Genomic DNA, 19,206 nt, shown 5'->3' with positions numbered 1-19,206 from the left:
ATGCTCCCCCTGAATTGTATCTCCCCCTGATTCTGCATTCTTCAAATTTGTAAGCCGACGTAATTCGATTCCTTGCACCAACTTCTGAAATGTGCACTTTGGTAGAGATTTGGTGAACAAGTGTGCTTAATTTTCATTGGAACGAATTTGTTTAACTTCAATAACTTTACCCTTCTGAAACTCATGTGCACTGAAAAATCTTGGAGATATGTGTTTAGTCTTATCACCCTTGATGAATCCTTCCTTCATCTGGGCGACACAGGCTGCATTATCTTCATGGATGACAGTTGGAGTGTCCATCTTTGAAGGTAGACCACATGAATTCCTGATGTGATGGATCATTGATCTTAACCAAGAACATTCACGACTTGCTTTATGTAAAGCAATTATTTCTGAGTGATTGGAAGATGTAGTAATTAGCGTTTGCTTCGTTGATCGTCATGAAATTGTAGTATCTCCATTAGTGAATACATATCCATTTTGTGAACGGGCTTTATTCGGATCGGAGAGAAAACTAACATCTGCGTATCCAACAAGGATTTGTTCATTTGTAGGCTTGTCTGAGTAGAAGAGACCCATATCTGTTGTCCTACGAAGGTATCGTAGAACATCTTTGACTCTCTTCCAATGACGAATTGTTGGAGCAGAGTTGTACCTGGTTAACAAGTTAACTGAAAAAGCTATATCTGGTCTAGTACATTGTGCTAAATACAATAAAGCACATATTGCTCTCAAATATGGTACTTTTGGACCAAGGACCAGTTCATCATCTTCTTTTGGACGGAATGGATCTTTCTTAATGTCCAAAGAACGAACGACCATTGGGGTGCTAAGTGGATAAGCCTTATCCATGCCAAATCGCTTCAGTATTTTTTCAATGTAAGCTGATTGACAGACCAAAATTCCATTAACATAATGCTCGATCTGCAGTCTAAGACAATATTTTGTTTTCCCAAGGTCTTTCATTTCAAATTCGCTTTTCAGATATTCAGCAGTTTTGTTGAGCTCTTCAAGGGTTCCAACTAGGTTCATATCATCGACGTATACTGCCACTATAGCAAATCCAATATTTGATTTCTTAATGAACACACAAGGGCAGATGACATTGTTGGCATATCCTTCTTTAATCAAATACTCACTGAGACGATTATACCACATTTGCCCAGATTGTTTCAGCCCATACAATGATCACCTTAATTTGATTGAGAACATACCTCTTGGTTTGTTAGTTGCTTCAGGCAACTTAAGTCCTTCTGAGACTTTCATATATATGTCAGTATCTAATTCTCCATATAGATACGCGGTGACATCCATAAGTCACATGTCAAGTTTTTCTGAAATCACCAAACTTATTAAGTAACGGAACGTAATTACGTCCATTACAGGAGAGTAAGTCTCTTCATAATCAATTACAGGTCTTTGTGAAAAACCTTGTGCAACGAGTCGTGCTTTATATCTTGCAATCTCATTTTTCTCGTTACGTTTCCTTATGAAAACCCATTTGTAACCTAAGGGGTTCACACCAGGCGGGGTTTGGACTACTGGTCCAAAAACATTTCGTCTTTCCAAGGAATTTAATTCTACTTGGATTGCATCTTTCCACTTAGGCCAATCTTGTCTCTGTCTGTATTCATCAACAGAGCGGGGCTCAATATCATCACTTAATATAATTTCAGTGGCTATTGCAAATGCAAACATGTCGTCGATGATTATTTCATTTCGATCCCACAATTCATTAGTACATGCATAATTTATGGTTATTTCTTTGCTTTCATGTACTTTTGTCTCTTTAGGGACATGTGTCTCATCAAGGACATTTTCTTTTTCTGGAAGTACAGAATCATGAATTGTGGATTTATCATTCAATTTCTTTTCTTGAATGATATCATTTGGGTTCAATTGTGCCCTCATCTTTCTCTTTCGAGGGGCTGAATCTTTTGAATCTGGGGGTCTACCACGCTTCAGGCGTGCATTGGATGAATCATTTGCTGCCACTTTATTTTGTCCAACAGGGACATCAATTATTGCAGGTGCGTTTGCAGCTGGTATATGTGACTTTGTCACTTTCAAAGCATCATTAAATGCATCTGCCATTTGATTAGCAATACCTTGAAGATGAACGATCATTTTCACTTCATTTTCACATTAAGTGTTTCGTGGATCAAAATGAGATAAGGTGGGAACAACCCATGTCAGCTCTTGTCGTTCTTCTGGAACGATCTTTTCTCCCCATAACGACGGGAAAACTATCTCATCAAAATGACAATCAGCAAAACGAGCTGTAAACATATCACCAGTTAAAGGTTCCAAATTTCTAATGATAGATGGTGAATCAAAACCTACATAAATTCCCAGTCTGCGCTGAGGTCCCATTTTAGTTCGTTGTGGCGGTGCAATAGGCACATAAACAGCACAACCAAAAACTCGTAAATGTGAAATATTTTGCTGATGTCCAAACACGAGTTATATTGATGAGTATTGGTGGTTGGCTATGGGTCTCGGTCGAACCAATGATGCTGTATGTAAGATGGCATGTCCCCATGCAGAGACTGGCAATTTCATTTTCATGAGCAGAGTGCGGGCTATTAATTGAAGCCGCTTGATAAATGCCTCTGCTAAACCATTTTGGGTATGGACATGAGGAATATGATGTTCAACATCAATGCCCAGTGCCATGCAGTAATCATCAAAGGTTTGAGACGTAAATTTACCAGCGTTATCAAGTCGAATGGACTTAATGGGATGATCTGGGAACTGTGCTCGCAACTTAATTATCTGAGCAAGAAGTCTCGCAAAAGCTACATTTCGAGTAGACAATAGGCAAACATGTGGCCATCGGGTAGATGCATCAACCAAAACCATAAAATATCGAAATGGTCCACAAAGTGGTTGAATAGGTCCACAAATATCCCCTTGAATTCTTTGCAAAAATGATGGGGATTCATCATTAACCTTTAGTTGTGATGATGTAATTACTAACTTCCCTTGGGAACAAGCCTTGCAAGGGTTATCATTTGAGACATCAATATATCTGCTCAATAATGGATGTCCATTAAAGTTGGTAATGATTCTACGCATCATGGTAGATCCTGGATGACCTAGACGGTCATGCCAAAGCATGTAAACCTTTGAATCAATGAACTTCTGGTTCATGACAGTATATACCTCAACTGTCTTTATGTATATATAATACAATCCACTCGATAAACCATGCAACTTCTCCAATATACGCTTCTGGGTATCGTTGGAGGTAATGCATAAATATTCCACATTTTCTACACTTTTCGTTTCAATGTGGTATCCATTTAGACGTATGTCTTTAAAACTCAACAAATTTCGAATGGATCGAGTAGCATATAATGCATTCTTTATGAACAATATTGTTCCATTTGGTAACATAATCTGGGCTTTTACTGAGCCTTCAATTACATCTGATTGCCCTGATATTGTTGTTACCTTTACTTTTGCAAGTACCAAATTCGAGAAATACTTTCGATCTCGAAGTATTGAATGCGCGGTTGCACTGTCTGCAAGATAAAAGTCTTCTCCATTGCTCTTATTTTAAGAATAACCATAATTTTTATCCATGTTCTCTGAGTAAAGAAAAAGCAGTTTATTCATACTAGAATACTACTTTTATTGAATTGAAAATGCGAGCATTAAACCACAAGTACAAATAACAAGAGTACATTAAACATAAATAATTCAATCGAACCCATAAACTTCATTCCCTTTTTCATTAATAAAGTCTGTAGCATCCAGGTGGGTTGTGTTTAACTGTCTTGATAAATTGGTTATTGGATCAGGGGTTTCCATTCGTTGAGTCTAGTCGAAGAAATTGATCTCGACACCCTTCTCCTTGAAGGATGCTTGATACAGATCCACCAGATGCTTTGGAGTGCGACAAGTATGCGCCCAATGTCCGTTGCCACCACACTTATGGCAAACTCCTTCAGGATTTCTAGGAGTGTTCACATGAGCTTTTCCTTTCTGACGATTTGCATTTTTTAAGCTCGCGCCTGGATTATGCCTTGGAACCTGGTTGTGAAATTAGACACCATGGTTCTTGTCTTTCCCGTTCCACCGGCCTTGCTTGTGGCCACGTCCTCGTTTATAATTATTGCCACGGAAGGATATGATATTCCTTTCAAGGGAAACAATATTCACTTCTGGGAAAGGTGCTGATCCAGTAGGTCGGGAATTATGATTTTTCATCAGGAACTCACTGTTCTGTTCAGTTACCAGGAGCATAGATATTAGCTGGTTGTATTAAGTGAAGCCTCGCGCTTTATACTACTGCTGCAGGAGCATGTTAGAGGCATGAAATGTGTTGAAAGTATTTTCCAATAACATCTCCTCAGTAATAGTATCCCACAGAGCTTCATCTGAGAGGTAATTCTGAACAACGCATAATTGTACTCAGCCACTGACTTGAAATCCTGGATCCTTAGGTGAGTCCAGTCATAGCAAGCTCTTGGAAGAATCATCGTTGTCTGGTGATTATATCTGTTTCTCAAGGCCTTCCAGAAGGCTAACAGATCTTCAATCGTTAAGTACTCGCTCTTTAGTGCCTCATCAAGATAACGATGAATAAAAATCATGGCCTTTGCCCTCTCTTGAGAGGATGAACTGCTCTCTTCCCTAATAGTATCTCTAAGATTCGCTGCTTCCAGATGAATCTTGGTATCCAGTACCCAGGTAAGGTAATTATTCCTAGTAATGTCCAGGGCAGCAAAATCAAGCTTTGCCAAGTTTGCCATTTTCTTTTTAGAAAGAAAAATGAGGTGTGTAAGAACTTGCAATAATATGTGTTTTGGAGGAATATATTGTTAGAACATCTGGTTCTTACAAATTTTTGATCTTTAGGCCAAAATGATAAGTACTCGAAACTTCAGGCTTGAGATTTACATGATTAATGAGAAGGGCAATTGTACCACACCATTCTCATCGAAACAAGTATAGGATGAGAGATTATTCCGCACCACTTTAAACAGCAGGAAAATTTAAATATGTAGAGTAAGGTGGACGATTATACAGCACCACCTAAAATTGCGATAAAATTTAAATATGCAAATTAGGGTGGACGATTATACTGCACCACCTAAAATTGCGATAAAATTTAAATATGTAGAGCATGGTGGGTGATTATTTCATACCACCTAAAATTGCAATAAAATTAAATAGAAGGTAAATTTAAATATGCACGATAGGGTGGGCGATTATACCGCTCCACTTAAAATTTGCAGTAAAATTAGATCTGCAGTCCAAGATAGGTGATGATACCGCACCATCTTGGATTGCATAAATAAACACTGAATTAGTAGTCAAGAGTTACACCAAACAAGAAATCAAAGATATAAGTAACTGTTAGATTGAGGACTAGAAGTAAACATGGTGAAAACAATTCTTCGCGAGGGTATATCCAGCAATTGAGGCAAATGAAGAAGAAGAATAGTAAAAACCTTAGAGGAAACATTTTATTTTATTTCTTTCGGTGAAGGGAAATAAGAAATGATTAGAGATTCGTGCTGATAACGTGTTATAAATAGGCAAAATTTAGAGATATAACCTTTACTATGAACATGAGCGAAGCAGTTGCAAAATATTATACCAGCACAAGCTGTTGCAGAGGAAGTAATGTATATTATTGCTATTAGTCGTTTTTTCTCTTCCAAGTCTAATTTGATCAAATGTAGTGCTCTATTTATTGAGCAACCTCATAAAAAACAAACAAATGACACTATTAAACTTATAAATGAATTACTATATACATGTGGGCAAATATATCCACTATTTTACAACAAAGATAAGAGGGATTGAGAACACAACAAAGCGGGTTAAATATGGTTGAGAGTTGGGCTGATTCGGGTTGATCCGACCCGAGTTGTATAAGGGTTTTGTTTTTCCAGAGTGTTGCAGAAGGAAAGAGAGCCATTACGCTACCGCGAAAAATCCCAAAATTAATTTGGTTTTTAGGGCACGGCCACTGGTGGATATTCGCATCAATTCAAATCAAAGTCTCTTCTCCCTTCGTCCTCCTCTTGGATTTTGGGAAAGTCTGGTTTCCCAGAAAGTTGCCATTTTCGTGGTAAGTTCGATCTGGATCTGGATCTGGAAGATTCTCTCTCCTCTCTCTCTCCCTCTCTCTTACTCTGTCTGTCTGTGTTGTTTGCGTTCAGTTGTGCTTTTGGTGGAATCATCGTCATCATCGGGTCGGGTCAAAGGTGAACGGGACGGACAACTACAAGTAGAAGAGAGATGAAAAGGGTCTTCGGTGTCAAGAAAGACAAAGAGCCCCCTCCTTCTGTTGGCGATGCCTCCGATAGGGTTTGTTTCCTCCCTCCCTCTCTTGTGATTGATGGTTGATTGGTGGGTAGGGTATCACTTAATTTAATTAGAGTTGGGATTATCGGCGTTTTGTTTTTGTTCCAGTTTTTTGGGAATGGGGATTGGGGATTTCAATTTATTGCTCTACTATGATTAGGTTTAATTAAACCGAAACAAATAATAGTAAAAATTGGGTAGATTTTACTATAATCATGAGTTTGAAGATTTAGTCAAATCATTATGACTAGCTGTAGAATCGATAGTTTTTGTAACTAAACGCGATGTTTTGTTTCCGAAAAACTATTGTCTATTGTTTCAATACATAGCTTTGTAGTTACGTTTGGTATTCTATCTGCTACTGCTGTTGAAGAAGTAAAACATTATTATGTAACAGATCAATAAAAGGGGCGAAACAGTGGATGAAAAGATAAAAAAACTTGATATTGAACTGAATAGATACAAAGAGCAAATCAAGAAGACAAGGCCCGGTCCTGCACAAGAAGCTGTCAAGTCTCGAGCGATGAGGGTTCTCAAGCAGAAACGAATGTAGGTCCCCACCTTCCATGTTACTAACTTATTGCTTCCCTCGGTGGTTTATCTTTTCTCATATTTATTCATGCCTTTCGTTCTGCTTCATTCATATTAAATTTGTGAGGATTTTGAGATTGGTTTATTTTGACTTTGGGAAAAGCTTGGGAGTGACAATGATTAAACATTTGTGTGACTTAAGAATGGTTGAGACTTGGGAGTTAACTTTAAGTGGTTAATTGAAAACTCGAAATAAAATTATTGAAAAATCAAAAGAAGTTAAAAAACATGATGAGCAACTTAAGGGTGCACAATAGTGCTGGAAGAATGTCAAATAGAATACAAAGTAAGCGTGCATGAATCTGTACACACACTCAGATTTCCTGGGGTGTCCTGCAGCTAACTAAAGGCATAAGTTTACGGTGCCTTTGCATGGTCTGTCCTCGATGAGAAAAAGAAATCTGTCAAATACGAACAGTTATAGCATCATGTGTTCATTATGTCCAGTAAGTTAGGTTACAATCTGCATGTGAGGACATTTCTCCCTAGTACATGCCTTTTTCCAAATATTAGCAGGCCATAATGGTAAATTTGCAAAAACATTGCGCTAAATGATTATTATTATTATTATTTTATAATTTTTTTCACCAATGATGATATCATTTAAAATTTTTCAGTAATGACGAGATCGTTCTCTTTGGAATTTAGAATTATCGAGATATCTTTTGCAATTTGTAAAGTATATGGTGAATATACCACATGAATCAATTTGCATTATCCTTTTTTCTTTGAAGATTTGTATAATTCATTAAGCTTCTGGACAGGTATGAAGGACAACGGGACATGCTGTATAATCAGACATTCAACCTTGATCAAGTTTCCTTTGCTTCAGAGGGTATAAAAGATGCTCAGCAAACGGTAATGTCCTAAGCTGTTAAGTTTTGTGATAAACTTCATATGTTTAGTATTGAGTAAATAGACATATAAGGATCTGTTCGTTTAATGTTCATCCATTTGTTGGATTGTTTTGATTTTCAAATGTGAGGATTCAAGAATACTGAATGACATAGCTCAACATAACAAATGACATTGTGTGACGAACTGCTTTCATTGTATTAGTGAAGCCAAACCTTTAGCACTAAGGGCTGGGGGTAGGTACCCAGTATGTTTTGATTATGACATGTATTTAGATGGATTAGATGCCTTCTTTCCTCTAAAAAACAAGTACCTAAAAAAAAAAATAGAAGAGATAGGTAGGATGCCTACTTAAAGGGTTAACTATTGATTTACAGCATTGCTAGAGAGGTTCTGTATTCTACATCAAATTTGGTTGCACTGGGAATGTACTAAATTCACCTTAAAATTGTTGATTTTCCTTGGTAGCGGCCCAAGGGGCATAGTTCAAGGCTGTTGAGGCGGAGCTTTTTCTGTACCCTGATTGGAACCTGCTGCCTACCTCATGAGAGGTAGGAGATGGACCATTTGTGTATGGGGAGGGTTTTTTTCTTATAAGTTGGATTCCGTTGTACTCATTCCTGGTATCCATTTAGGATTCTAAATGTAGACGCCATGGAGGCATATTTTCTGCTGTAAGAATACTTTTGTTTGGAATATAACAGTGATATGTTTTACACAGATGACAGCCCTGAAGTCTGCGAACAAGGAGCTCAAGGGGATGATGAAAACCGTGAAGATTCAAGATATTGATGTCAGTAGTCTCTTTCTACTTTTGTTCCCTTGCTTCCATACTAGCTACTTTTGAAAGCTTATCTTTCTAACATGTGAATACTTGTTTGTTGTAGAATTTGCAAGATGAAATGACGGACCTGATGGATGTGAGCAATGAAATTCAAGAGACCCTTGGCAGAAGCTATAGTGTTCCTGATGACATTGACGAGGAAGATCTTATGGGTGGTAAGCTTAGAAATCATTTAAGTTCCCAACTATTGAAGGAAATACGGCCTTCACATTTCATTCATGGCTGAAATCTTGCTGATCAATTTCGGACTGTCAATCTTTAGACTATATGCTAGGGGAAACCTTCTTATTCATCTTGTGCGCTGTTAAGATCTATTCTGGTCACATTCAAAGCTGATATGATTCTGTGTTCTTGATGGTTCTGTTTCTAATTGTCTTACCGTACTCTCAATTTGGTGTGCAGAGCTGGATGCTCTAGAAGCAGACATGGGTATGGAAACAGAAGCTGATGGAGTTCCCTCCTATCTCCAACCTGATGCTGAACCGGACTTGGATGCGGAGCTCCGCTTGCCTTCAGCACCCACAGGACATGCAACAGCTCCGGCTGGGAGATCCAATGCCCAGGTACATGTGCCTTGATTTTGTTTGCTGAATTGGATGTTTTCCTTGTGGTTAGAAAGTCTCTTTCAGAGTACCCGCTCACTGGATTGGCTGCATGCTCCACATAACTGTTTTCTGTTGTGCTAATTCTTCTTTGAAATACAATGCTGGCAGGCTGATGACGAATTGGGTTTACCGGCTGTCCCTCGGGCAACACTTCGCGGTTAGGGTTCATTTGCTCTATCTTTTGTGCATGCGGGACGGGAGCTGGATGGAGGAGTAACAACCCTTGTATCAACATATTGTGCAGAAGTGAATATTCATTTATGTAGTGTTCAAATTCACGTATATTGTGGTTGGAAATAGTTTGGTTTTCAACTTTTCATAATAAGGGCTCGTTTAGAAATGTTTTTAAAATGATTTAAAGCCGTTTAGGTGAAAGTATTTTTGGGTTCCAAAAGCACCTAAAGTGCTTCCTTAAAGATGCACCAGCTATGTGCTTCTTGCAAGAAGTGTTTTTTTTAGGATTTACTTGCATTTTTATTAAAAATTGATTTTAAAAGTGCTCTCATCATAAGTGTTTTCAGTTATTTTACAAACACTTTCAAATGAGTTCAAATATTATTGAGATTTGGAACAGAAAATGTGGAAATCGCTTCACAACTCACAAGGTTATTTGTCTAAGACGTGTAATATGACGGTTAACGAAGAGAATCACACAAAAGTTTAGATTGATTTACCTAACGGTGAAGTTTATGGGATTATGGGTTCATTGTACTTTACAAAATGTTTTTCAGAGGTATGAGTGTATTTAAAAAAAAAATAATGGTGACAAACATTGGTATAAAAAGTATTCGTTGAGTAATAGACAATTCCTTTATTAATTAAAATGCTTAGGCACAACCTGATTGAATAACAATGGAAAAAACAAATAGAGAGCTGGTCATGGGAAATAGAGAGGAATTCTTTATCTTTTGTTGGAACCAAGGTCTAAAAACAACAGATTCATGATGGTCTTCTCTCTTTCACCACTTGCTTAGACCGTCAGGCGGTCCTCATAGGCGATTCTTCGAATTTTCAGGAAGTCTCGGTACCATCTGAGTCCATGAATGGATCCACCCCGGCTCATATCACCAAATTCACTAAAATACTAATTCTAATATTTTGTATGTTATATGTCAAATAATAAACCTAATTAAAATAATAAACCCAAATTTTCAATACATGTATAATTTTCTTACGTGTAAATAGGCATCTATTCATATGATATGTAATAAACCCAAACTCGCCGCTCAATTAACGCCTAGCTTACCTTGATTAGGACTATCAAATGTTAGAATCATAGATCTGTCACTATCTAGAATGTCTTTTTATTAGGTCACAACAATCTACGAATTTCAAGCACCATTTGTTTTGCAATCAATTTATTAAAACTCTTCATTAGCTATTGCGTTTTTAAATAGGTGTCAGTGTAACAAATATATGATAAATAAGTATCTATGTGTTCAAATATGAACAATTAAAAAATCGTCGACCCATCCCACAAACATTGTACCAAACAACAGACTAAACATAGGTAGTTGATCATTGAATATTTTCATTTCATTCCGCCTTGCGCGTAACAAACACCAAACAAAACAATTGTCCCATTCCTGCATCCACATACCAAACGCAACACGAAACCTCTATTCCAACTTATTATGTCTCATTATGTCCCATTGCGTTCTGTCTACTTACCAAACACTTCCTAACTTTTCAGGTTCATTATACGAGGATTGAGAGAAATTTAAAGCCGAATATTACGAGCCAACAATTATTGGTGCATTAGTTAGATATTAACATCAAGCAAGCATATTCCTTTGTGTTTTAATTTGGTCAACATGCATTCTCTAGTCACCATGTAATTGACAATCCAACATTCAATAACCCAAGATGCCACGCCACAAACCCTACAACGTACGATTCCTCTACCACCAAAAAAATTACTGCACAATTTTTGCTACGGCCATTAGTAGAGACGCAGGACAACAACTTATTATGCCTACGTGATTTCTAATAGTAATGAAACAATGACATGTACGCAAAAATTTATACATACATTTATTTTATCAAAAGAGAATGCTAAGAAAACTCTTTGGATTCTCTATTACTTCATGTTTTTGGCACAATGTTATACAATGTTAGCACGAGTATTGACGTTAAACTATGAGGTGACATAGAGTCCATGAATAGTCCCACTTTGAGAGAATTTCCTTAGCATTTCTCTTATAAAAAATGTTACTTTACCGCATATTGGTATCCATGGGCGGATCCACTCTTGGACCCAGGTGGTACGAGGACCACCCGGACATCCGAAGAAGCGCATGTGAGAACCTTTGAGGACCACCCAATGGTCTGGACATTTGGTGGAAGAGAGAAACAATCATGGCGTCTATCATGACTCTGATGTTCTTGAACCTTGGTTACAACGAAGAAGAAAGACTTTTCTCTCTATTTCCCACATAACAAACTCTCATTTTTTTTTAATTGTTGTCCAATCACCCTAGCATTTAATTAGCAAATGAATGGTGTAATATTTTTTTTTAACAAACGATATTATCTACACAAAAGATGGTGTATTACTCAACTAATATTTTTATACCATATGTTTGACACAGTTATTTTTTTAAATTCCATATAAATTCATACGACATCTAAAAAGTATTTCGTAAAGTATTATGAACTCCTAGTCGCTTGCACTTTCATCTCATACCATCAAATTCACTAAAATGCTAAAACAAATATTTTGATATTATTGTATGTTATATGTTTAATAATAAACATAATTAAAATAATAAACCTCAAATTCTCCAGACAACTATATTATTTTGTAAGTGTAATTTAACTAGGCACTTACTTGTACGATATATGATAAGTTCACTTAAATCCGCCTAGTCTACTTAGGCTTTTGTCTCTAGGCGCATAAGTGTTCCTTAACTAGAACCACCCAAAGTTATAATCCTAGATCCGCCACTGTTGTTATCATCTCTCTAATAAAGACAGAACCTACATTTGTTGGCAGACCCTACTTTTATTAGAGAGATGGTATAAATGTGTTAAATGTAGTATTACTCTTATTTTGGCACATAAACTTGTGTATTTTTGCTCACCTTTAAAAGTAGGGGGGTAATGCTCACCCCACTATTGTTTACTATCAAATTAGTTTAGCTTAATTGATCTAAGACAAAAAAAGGTTTGATTCTCCTTATGCCTTCTCTCCTTCCGTGAGAGACCTTTTCTCCTCTGTGAGAGTTTTCTTCCCCCCTTTGGTGAGGGTCTTTAGCTTGTCCACCTTTTTAGGCGCCGACTCTAGCTTCGGTTGGAGTAGGTTGTCACTTTTCCTTTTCTTCTTCTGTTTTCTTCTCTTTCCCCTTCTCTGCTTTGTTCTTCTCTTTTCCTTTTCTTCTTCTATTTTCTTCTCCTGATGCTTTTCATCCTCCTTCATCTTCCCTTTATTGTCACATCCCGGGCCCGCTCCACCACCGTAGCACGATATTGTTCGCTTTGGGCTTACTATTCCCATCCCTACCTAGCACGATGCCTTTTGGGAGCTCACTGGCTTCAGATTCCATAAGAACTCCGAAGTTAAGCGAGATGGAGGCCAAAGCATTCCCAGGATGAGTGACCCACTGGGAAGTTGCTCGTGAGTTCCAAAAAACAAAACCACTCGTGAGTTCCCATAAACAAAACCGTGAGGGCGTGGTCGGGGCCCAAAGCGGACAATATCGTGCTACGGTGGTAGAGCGGGCCCGGGAAGTGATCCGCCCTGGGCCGGGATGTGACAATTATCCCCGCCCAGTGGCCTGTTTGCCACTCACACCCCTCTGCATCTGTTGTCTCTGCCTTCAGTCCCTTTTCCAATTTCTCCCTTTTATTCCTTTCTTCCACCTTTTCCTTATGTTTCCTTTCGTCTTCCTTCCACCTTTTCCACATTTTCCACCCTTTCCCCTTATTTTTTCCACCCTTTTTCTCCTCTTCCCCCCCCCCCCGGTTCTCCAAATCCGGATCGACTTCATCCTTCTCCGACTTCACAATCCGACTTGCCCCCACTTTTTTTCAACACAATTTTTCGCGCTTCTCCCGGAAGGTGAGTAGAGCTTTTGCTTGGGTGTTCACACCACTTCCTTCCTTTGGTTTGCCTTTGTTGGCATTGTTGCTAGTGGGTTTTGTCATGCTAGCTTCTTTCGATTTGTGACAACTATTGATGTGGTGTGCTGTGGAGGAGTTTGGGGCTATGTTTTGGGGTCCTGTTGTTCCTTTGTTTTCATCCAGCTTTGGGACTATTGTTTTGTTGCTTTCCGATAGTTGCAGGGACTGTTCGTTTGGTAAGCGAGTTGACGACGAAGGTAGGAAGTTGCTAGGGTTTACTTTGGTGTTTTTCCTGTTCAGGCCTCAAAACTATGTTTTGGGCTGTTGGGTTACTATGGAGGTCTATCTTTTTGTTTGTGTGTTTCTTTTATGTGGGCATTCTCTCATGTAATATGTTGTGTTATCAATAAAGTAAGCATTTGTCCAAAAAAAAAAATTTTATCTAACACACGAATCTTAAAATTTAAACTAATATAACGATGTTCAATGGGGGTGATGTTTAGCCCTATAGCTCTGAAAGAAATTATTTTTTAATAAATAATATCAGACCATATTTTTTACCATCTTCAATCAAGGAACCAAAAAGTTGCCAAAACATAGTCATTCTCCAACGAAAAGGGTGTTATAAATATGTAAAAGTTAGAGAGATAACCTTTACTAGAGACAGGAACGAAGCATGTGTAAAATATCATACTGAAGCTATAGCACAAGAGGATGACAAATAAAAGAGGGAGAAATAGCTACTGAAGTTATTAATCTTTCATTTCTTCTCAGTATATCACTCTGTCCTTTAACAGCAGTCGGAACACTCTATTTATAGAGCAACTCCGTATTATTACAGTTTGAAATTTACAATACATTTTTTGAAAAATGATCTCCTTCATTTCCAAAGTCCACATCTCAACATTGCCAATGTTGAAAAACGATCTCCTTCGTGTGAAAATCCAATCTGTGTGTTTTCAATATCACTGTAGACATTCACCAATCCACTGTCATTTTCAACAGAGGGCCATTTTTTAGCCCACATTTTAGAAGTTGAGCAAAAGTATTCCTCACAGAAACTACCGTGACGGTGTACTGTGTGCATATAAGTCATTTTTCTAATTGAGAGAGAGAGAGAGTAAACCTTTTTACCATTGACTACTCGGTTAGTTTTCCGGACTAAGAAAGAGTGAAAGAGCATTGAAAAGTCTTTCCACCGTCGAAAAGCAGAAAGAAACAGAGTAAGGCAATTAATAGCTCTCATCTCAGTTGTAGGGAGAGAGGGGAGAGGGAGAGAGAGTGTTCCAGTTTTTCATCGCACATTACACAGCACACGTTTTTATATACTAATCCCAACAAACTTCTCTCTCCACCCTCATCTAATCTCTCTCTCTCTCTCTCTCTCTGTTAGTGAAGAACAAGAAAAACTGATAGAAAGTTCATCAGCTTTGGCACCAAAGACTGCATCTTTACGGACAGACAGTACCATCTTCCCTCACCAAGACATCATTTTCCGGGACAATGTACTGACTTTCTTCCATTTTCCGGGAAAATTCGCCCAAACGACCAACAATGGGTAATCGATTTATTTGCATGTTAAAGAAGGACACCAAAGAAACTGGATCGAGAAGCAAGAGAATGAGTCGCTCGCAGAGGAAACCGGCGGCGGAGGAAGACTTGTTGCACAGGCAAGCTCTGTCTAGGGTTCTCCATCAGCACCAAATGTCTCAGAGGTTTGACGGATCCATGTCTAGGAGGGTTGGGGGGTCCACAAGCTCCAGGAGACTCGCTCTCTCTGATCCATTATCTAATGGGAAGCAGGTTGATTTCCACTTTTTACTTTTTCATGATTTCGAATTTTTGATCCGTGATGAAAAGGGTGTTTTCATGATTTGATTTAATCAGCTTTTGGTTAAAGCTAAAAAGTGCTTAATCATATATGAAATCAACAGTAAGTTCAAGGAATAAGTGGCAAAAGAAAGGAATTATTCTACTGCTTTGCTATGATGGCTTGAAAAGTGCTTATTAAAAGTAGGTCTATTCTATGTGGATTGTGCTCTCAAGGATCTTGCAACTTTATTATTCTACTGTTTTGCTTTACCTAGAAGAAAAAGTGCGTTTCAAGACTCTCACTTTCTCTTGAGAACCATGTAACTTTTACTTTGAATCCCTTGATTAGCTAGTTTAGAGCAGCGCGTTTATGTTATCTAACCAAAATTAATTGCACTAAATGTGATTAGTCTGCCAAAGCCCGGGGGAACTCGAACAAAGTATTGAGATCCTTCCATTGTGCAGCGTATTGGACCAATTGAGTCCTTTCTTCTTCCGCAAAGTTGCTAGCGCCATTCTGTTAAACAACGTTACATCCCTTTTCAGGAGAGCCAGATATTTCTATAAAAAAACAGAAAGCAGTTATTGTATATATACGTTTATATTTGGATTGAAGCTGTCCTAAAAGATTTGGCTGTATGTCCCGGGAACGTCGTTAAGCAAGATTCTGGAGGCATCTTTTTATAAGTTTTGTGTCCTCTGTATGATGTAATTTAGGTTTTGTCTGAACGTGTACTTATTGAACACTGAGAATAGATTGTATTTGAAATTTTTGATAACCTTGACATCATCTGGTCTTTAACTTATGTCATAACTGTTTATGTTTTGGTTAGTGGGTTTCAAAATTAGCACCGGGTAAGATAATCCATTAATGCACACTTGTCTTCTTCTAGAACACAATAATGCATAACATGGTTTTTTAACAACTCTCAACGTCCATAAAACTTTTGCCTTCCTGCTGTTCGTTTCTTTTGGTTTCTAGTCTGCTTCCTTTTCTATTTTATACAGTCAAGAAACTTTTACCATAGCAATTGGTTACCACCAGGGATGTGGTAATGCACCAATTCATGTTCATCCTCCCTTGAATTGTTGGCATGATTACCGATTTCATTATATTTTACAGGGACCGGAATTTTTGGAGAAGCTTACATCAAAAAAGTTTATTCTTGTACATGGAGAAGGATTTGGGGCATGGTGTTGGTACAAAACAATTGCTTTACTAGAGGAAGCAGGATTGCTTCCAATCACCTTTGATCTCAAGGGTTCTGGTATTGATCTCGCAGATACGAACTCTATAACTACACTGGAAGAGTATTCAAAGCCATTGATTGACTATCTACAAAATCTTCCAGAGGATGAAAAGGTACAAGCTGATATGTTATTCATTCTGTCACTCTAAGCATGTAATATATTGTCAAATCTTCAATGCATTTTACTTTTGTCCAGGTCATCTTAGTTGGTCACAGTAGTGGGGGTGCCTGCGTATCTTATGCAATGGAGCACTTCTCGCAGAAAATTTCAAAAGCAGTTTTCATCTGTGCTACTATGGTGTCTGATGGGCAGAGACCTTTTGATGTGTTTGCTGCAGAGGTAAAATAGTTAAATATAAACCAGTTCAGGCTAAGATCAGTTAAGCTTTTGTTGTGCATGCCTGAAAATTATAACGATTCTGCATATGCCCCGAATACTTCTCAAAAACACCACATATTTCCATTTTTCACAAAATTCCAAGCTGTCGCAACTATTTCGTCCCATCATGTGCATTGAACGTTATATTGTTGAGAATTATTGAATCCATCAGAAAACTTACTTGCATAAAAATTTGAATTGAATTAACGAGCTTCTAGTGAATCTGTTACGTGTGGTGTCTGTGTTAAATTGTAAATACATATATGATAATGTTGTCTTGTTAGACGTAATAACACATTAGGCTGTCAGAATGTCAATCAGACCCAACGGTTACACATGCTCTGTATAAATGTGGAGCCTCACACACTGAAGAGGATGTTTGCATCCTTTCACCTTTGTTCTAGAAAAATTATCTTTACATTCCTATGAGTGATGAAGGTTATTGAAGTAACTTGGGAAAAAACTATTTTCCTTTTCAAGGAAGCCATTTTCTTCGCCTTACTGGCATGTTGCCACTCTATCCTTCAGTAGCAAGCTTGCCTCTTTCTCATGGGTTAAATAAATTATTTGTTCATTTCAATCTTTTCATTTACCCATTCCAGGAGGTATTTGCTTCTAAATTTCGTGTTGGGGGTGCAGTTCACTTAAACAGATTCATTTCTTAATTCTTTCTGATTTCGTGTTCTCAAGAAGGAAATCTGTATTGCAGCTTGGTTCCGCAGAACAATTTATGCAAGGATCAAAGTTTTTGATTCATGGGAATGGAAAAGAAAAGCCTCCTACAGGATTCATGTTTGAGAAAGAGCAGATGAAAGGGTTATACTTCAACCAATCTAATGCGAAGGTATGTTACAACTAAAGCAGTCTATCTTTTCGAGGTTTTTATTCTCTTGGTAATTTTTTCTCATAGTAAACAGCATTTGCTTAAGCTTGGAAGAGATATTTGGTGCTAGTGCTAGATCTTGTTCTGTGGTAGTCTAGAACGGAAAGAGAAGAGACGAAAATTCTCTGATTCATTAAGGGTAGATAGTTCTCTCTTTACATACCTTAGTTTTCACGTAGTCCATTGTAATCTCGTGTTTATATGTAGTTCAGTAACAATGAGTCAATACTTTATGGCACGATCATATAAGCGAGTCTTGTTCATACTTGATAAGTATTTCGTTGGTGCTTTGACGATACTTATCTTGGAATCACTTTGAGTATTAGAATATGAGCTGTCCTCTTTGCCTAGGATATTTTAAAGTAAAACCATGTGAAGGGTTTATAAAATAATAGCATAACTTACTGTCTCAAATCTTTTTCCATGAAGGGCAAAACTTGTTTAAAACACACAGAAGCGCACACGAACGTAAGCATACAGTCACACACATTCACACAAGCACGTATTCGTATTTTCAGACTCTAGTTAGACACTCCGGGTTTAAAAAGTTGGAACTTTTACCCTCATTTTTTTTTCTAGCAAACAAAATGTTTTAATTTGTGCTGATTTTTTACAGTTTATTTACTTGTGTACTTGAGTCCTTTTTCTGTGAGAACAACGTATAACGATCAGTCTGCTTGTCTGTTAAGACAATAAGATCAGATATAAGTTGTGTGGCTTTACTGGAGTTTCTTTACCGTGGTAGAATCTTATACGAAATTTTGTTTTTGTACGTTGATTTAAGCTACCATTACATTATTTATATGGTAAGTTAATTGATTTCCAGGATGTTGCTCTGGCCATGGTTTCCATGAGACCTATCCCACTAGGTCCGATCATGGAAAAACTGTCATTGACACCTGAAAATTATGGTTCTAGCCGGCGATTCTTCATTCAAACATTGGATGATCGGGCACTTTCACCAGACGTCCAAGAAAAGCTAGTGAGCGAAAACCCACCGGAGGGAGTGTACAAGATAAAAGGGAGTGACCACTGCCCGTTCTTCTCAAAGCCGCAATCATTGCACAAAATGTTGTTGGAAATTGCTCAAATTCCATAGCTTCTTCATAAAATTCACAAATGGGATCCCTTTTATTTTACATTCCAGTTACAGAACAAAACATAGATGATTGCGTAGTACTACGGCGTGGAAGGCCACGGTTGTATGTGGAACACGGTTGGCCGAGTTGCCCAATTTCTTTTTAATTAGCATATATAGATGAAATGATATTCTCTGGTTTATTTTTTAGAAAAAGAAATCTCATGCCGCAAGATTTAAATTGAACAGTCCAGATTGCTCGGTTCGAGAGCTCCGGATTGTGTGATCCAGAGAGTCAATCCAATTTGTACGGTTCATCTTATCATCTTCAAAAGCATATTTGCAATATTACAGGTGTTGATTAGCTTCTCAACTTTTTTTATATCACATCTGACCAATTAGGCTCGGAGAAAGATCGTCTCGTCTCGATCAATTTGCAATTTTGTATCTCGTGATATTTCTCTTCTCAATGTGACTTCCTATTTCCTAACGGAACAGCAGTGCTAAAGTTAAGCTTGATAAG

The 19,206-nt window shown here is 37.8% G+C and overlaps 3 protein-coding genes across 3 annotated transcripts; 2 read left to right on the top strand and 1 right to left on the bottom strand.

The window, feature by feature from the left end:
- Positions 1 to 4,256: 4,256 nt before the first annotated feature.
- Positions 4,257 to 4,760, bottom strand: LOC139191996 (uncharacterized). The gene has a single exon (XM_070813039.1). The coding sequence runs from the start codon at positions 4,758 to 4,760 to the stop codon at positions 4,257 to 4,259; it is 504 nt and encodes a 167-aa protein (XP_070669140.1).
- A 1,070-nt stretch (positions 4,761 to 5,830) lies between these two features.
- Positions 5,831 to 9,559, top strand: LOC103431743 (vacuolar protein sorting-associated protein 60.1-like). The gene is made up of 8 exons (XM_008369916.4): positions 5,831 to 6,088; positions 6,180 to 6,327; positions 6,722 to 6,873; positions 7,680 to 7,773; positions 8,492 to 8,563; positions 8,658 to 8,769; positions 9,017 to 9,177; positions 9,328 to 9,559. Exons 2-8 carry the CDS (start codon positions 6,259 to 6,261, stop codon positions 9,379 to 9,381), a joined length of 714 nt encoding a protein of 237 aa, XP_008368138.2. The 5' UTR covers positions 5,831 to 6,088; positions 6,180 to 6,258; the 3' UTR covers positions 9,382 to 9,559.
- Positions 9,560 to 14,439: 4,880 nt separating this feature from the next.
- Positions 14,440 to 18,886, top strand: LOC103416310 (putative methylesterase 14, chloroplastic). The gene is made up of 5 exons (XM_008354569.4): positions 14,440 to 15,084; positions 16,217 to 16,456; positions 16,540 to 16,683; positions 17,432 to 17,566; positions 18,432 to 18,886. The coding sequence occupies exons 1-5, from the start codon at positions 14,836 to 14,838 to the stop codon at positions 18,702 to 18,704; spliced, it is 1,041 nt and encodes a 346-aa protein (XP_008352791.2). The 5' UTR covers positions 14,440 to 14,835; the 3' UTR covers positions 18,705 to 18,886.
- The last annotated feature ends 320 nt before the right edge of the window (positions 18,887 to 19,206 follow it).

This window comes from Malus domestica, chromosome 15 (assembly GCF_042453785.1).
Source record: "Malus domestica chromosome 15, GDT2T_hap1".
Taxonomy (NCBI): domain Eukaryota; kingdom Viridiplantae; phylum Streptophyta; class Magnoliopsida; order Rosales; family Rosaceae; genus Malus; species Malus domestica.
The sequence above is the reverse complement of the archived record's forward strand: the minus strand, read 5'-3'. Positions and strand labels throughout refer to the sequence as shown.

Coding starts and splice junctions, on each gene's coding strand:
- LOC139191996 (XM_070813039.1), bottom strand. CDS start 4,760: ATGGCAAACTTGGCAAAGCTTGATTTTGCTGCCCTGGACATTACTAGG.
- LOC103431743 (XM_008369916.4), top strand. CDS start 6,259: ATGAAAAGGGTCTTCGGTGTCAAGAAAGACAAAGAGCCCCCTCCTTCT. Junction 8,564..8,657: donor TGAAGATTCAAGATATTGAT/GTCAGTAGTCTC, acceptor TGTTTGTTGTAG/AATTTGCAAGATGAAATGAC. Junction 8,770..9,016: donor CGAGGAAGATCTTATGGGTG/GTAAGCTTAGAA, acceptor TTTGGTGTGCAG/AGCTGGATGCTCTAGAAGCA.
- LOC103416310 (XM_008354569.4), top strand. CDS start 14,836: ATGGGTAATCGATTTATTTGCATGTTAAAGAAGGACACCAAAGAAACT. Junction 16,684..17,431: donor TTGATGTGTTTGCTGCAGAG/GTAAAATAGTTA, acceptor TCTGTATTGCAG/CTTGGTTCCGCAGAACAATT. Junction 17,567..18,431: donor TCAACCAATCTAATGCGAAG/GTATGTTACAAC, acceptor ATTGATTTCCAG/GATGTTGCTCTGGCCATGGT.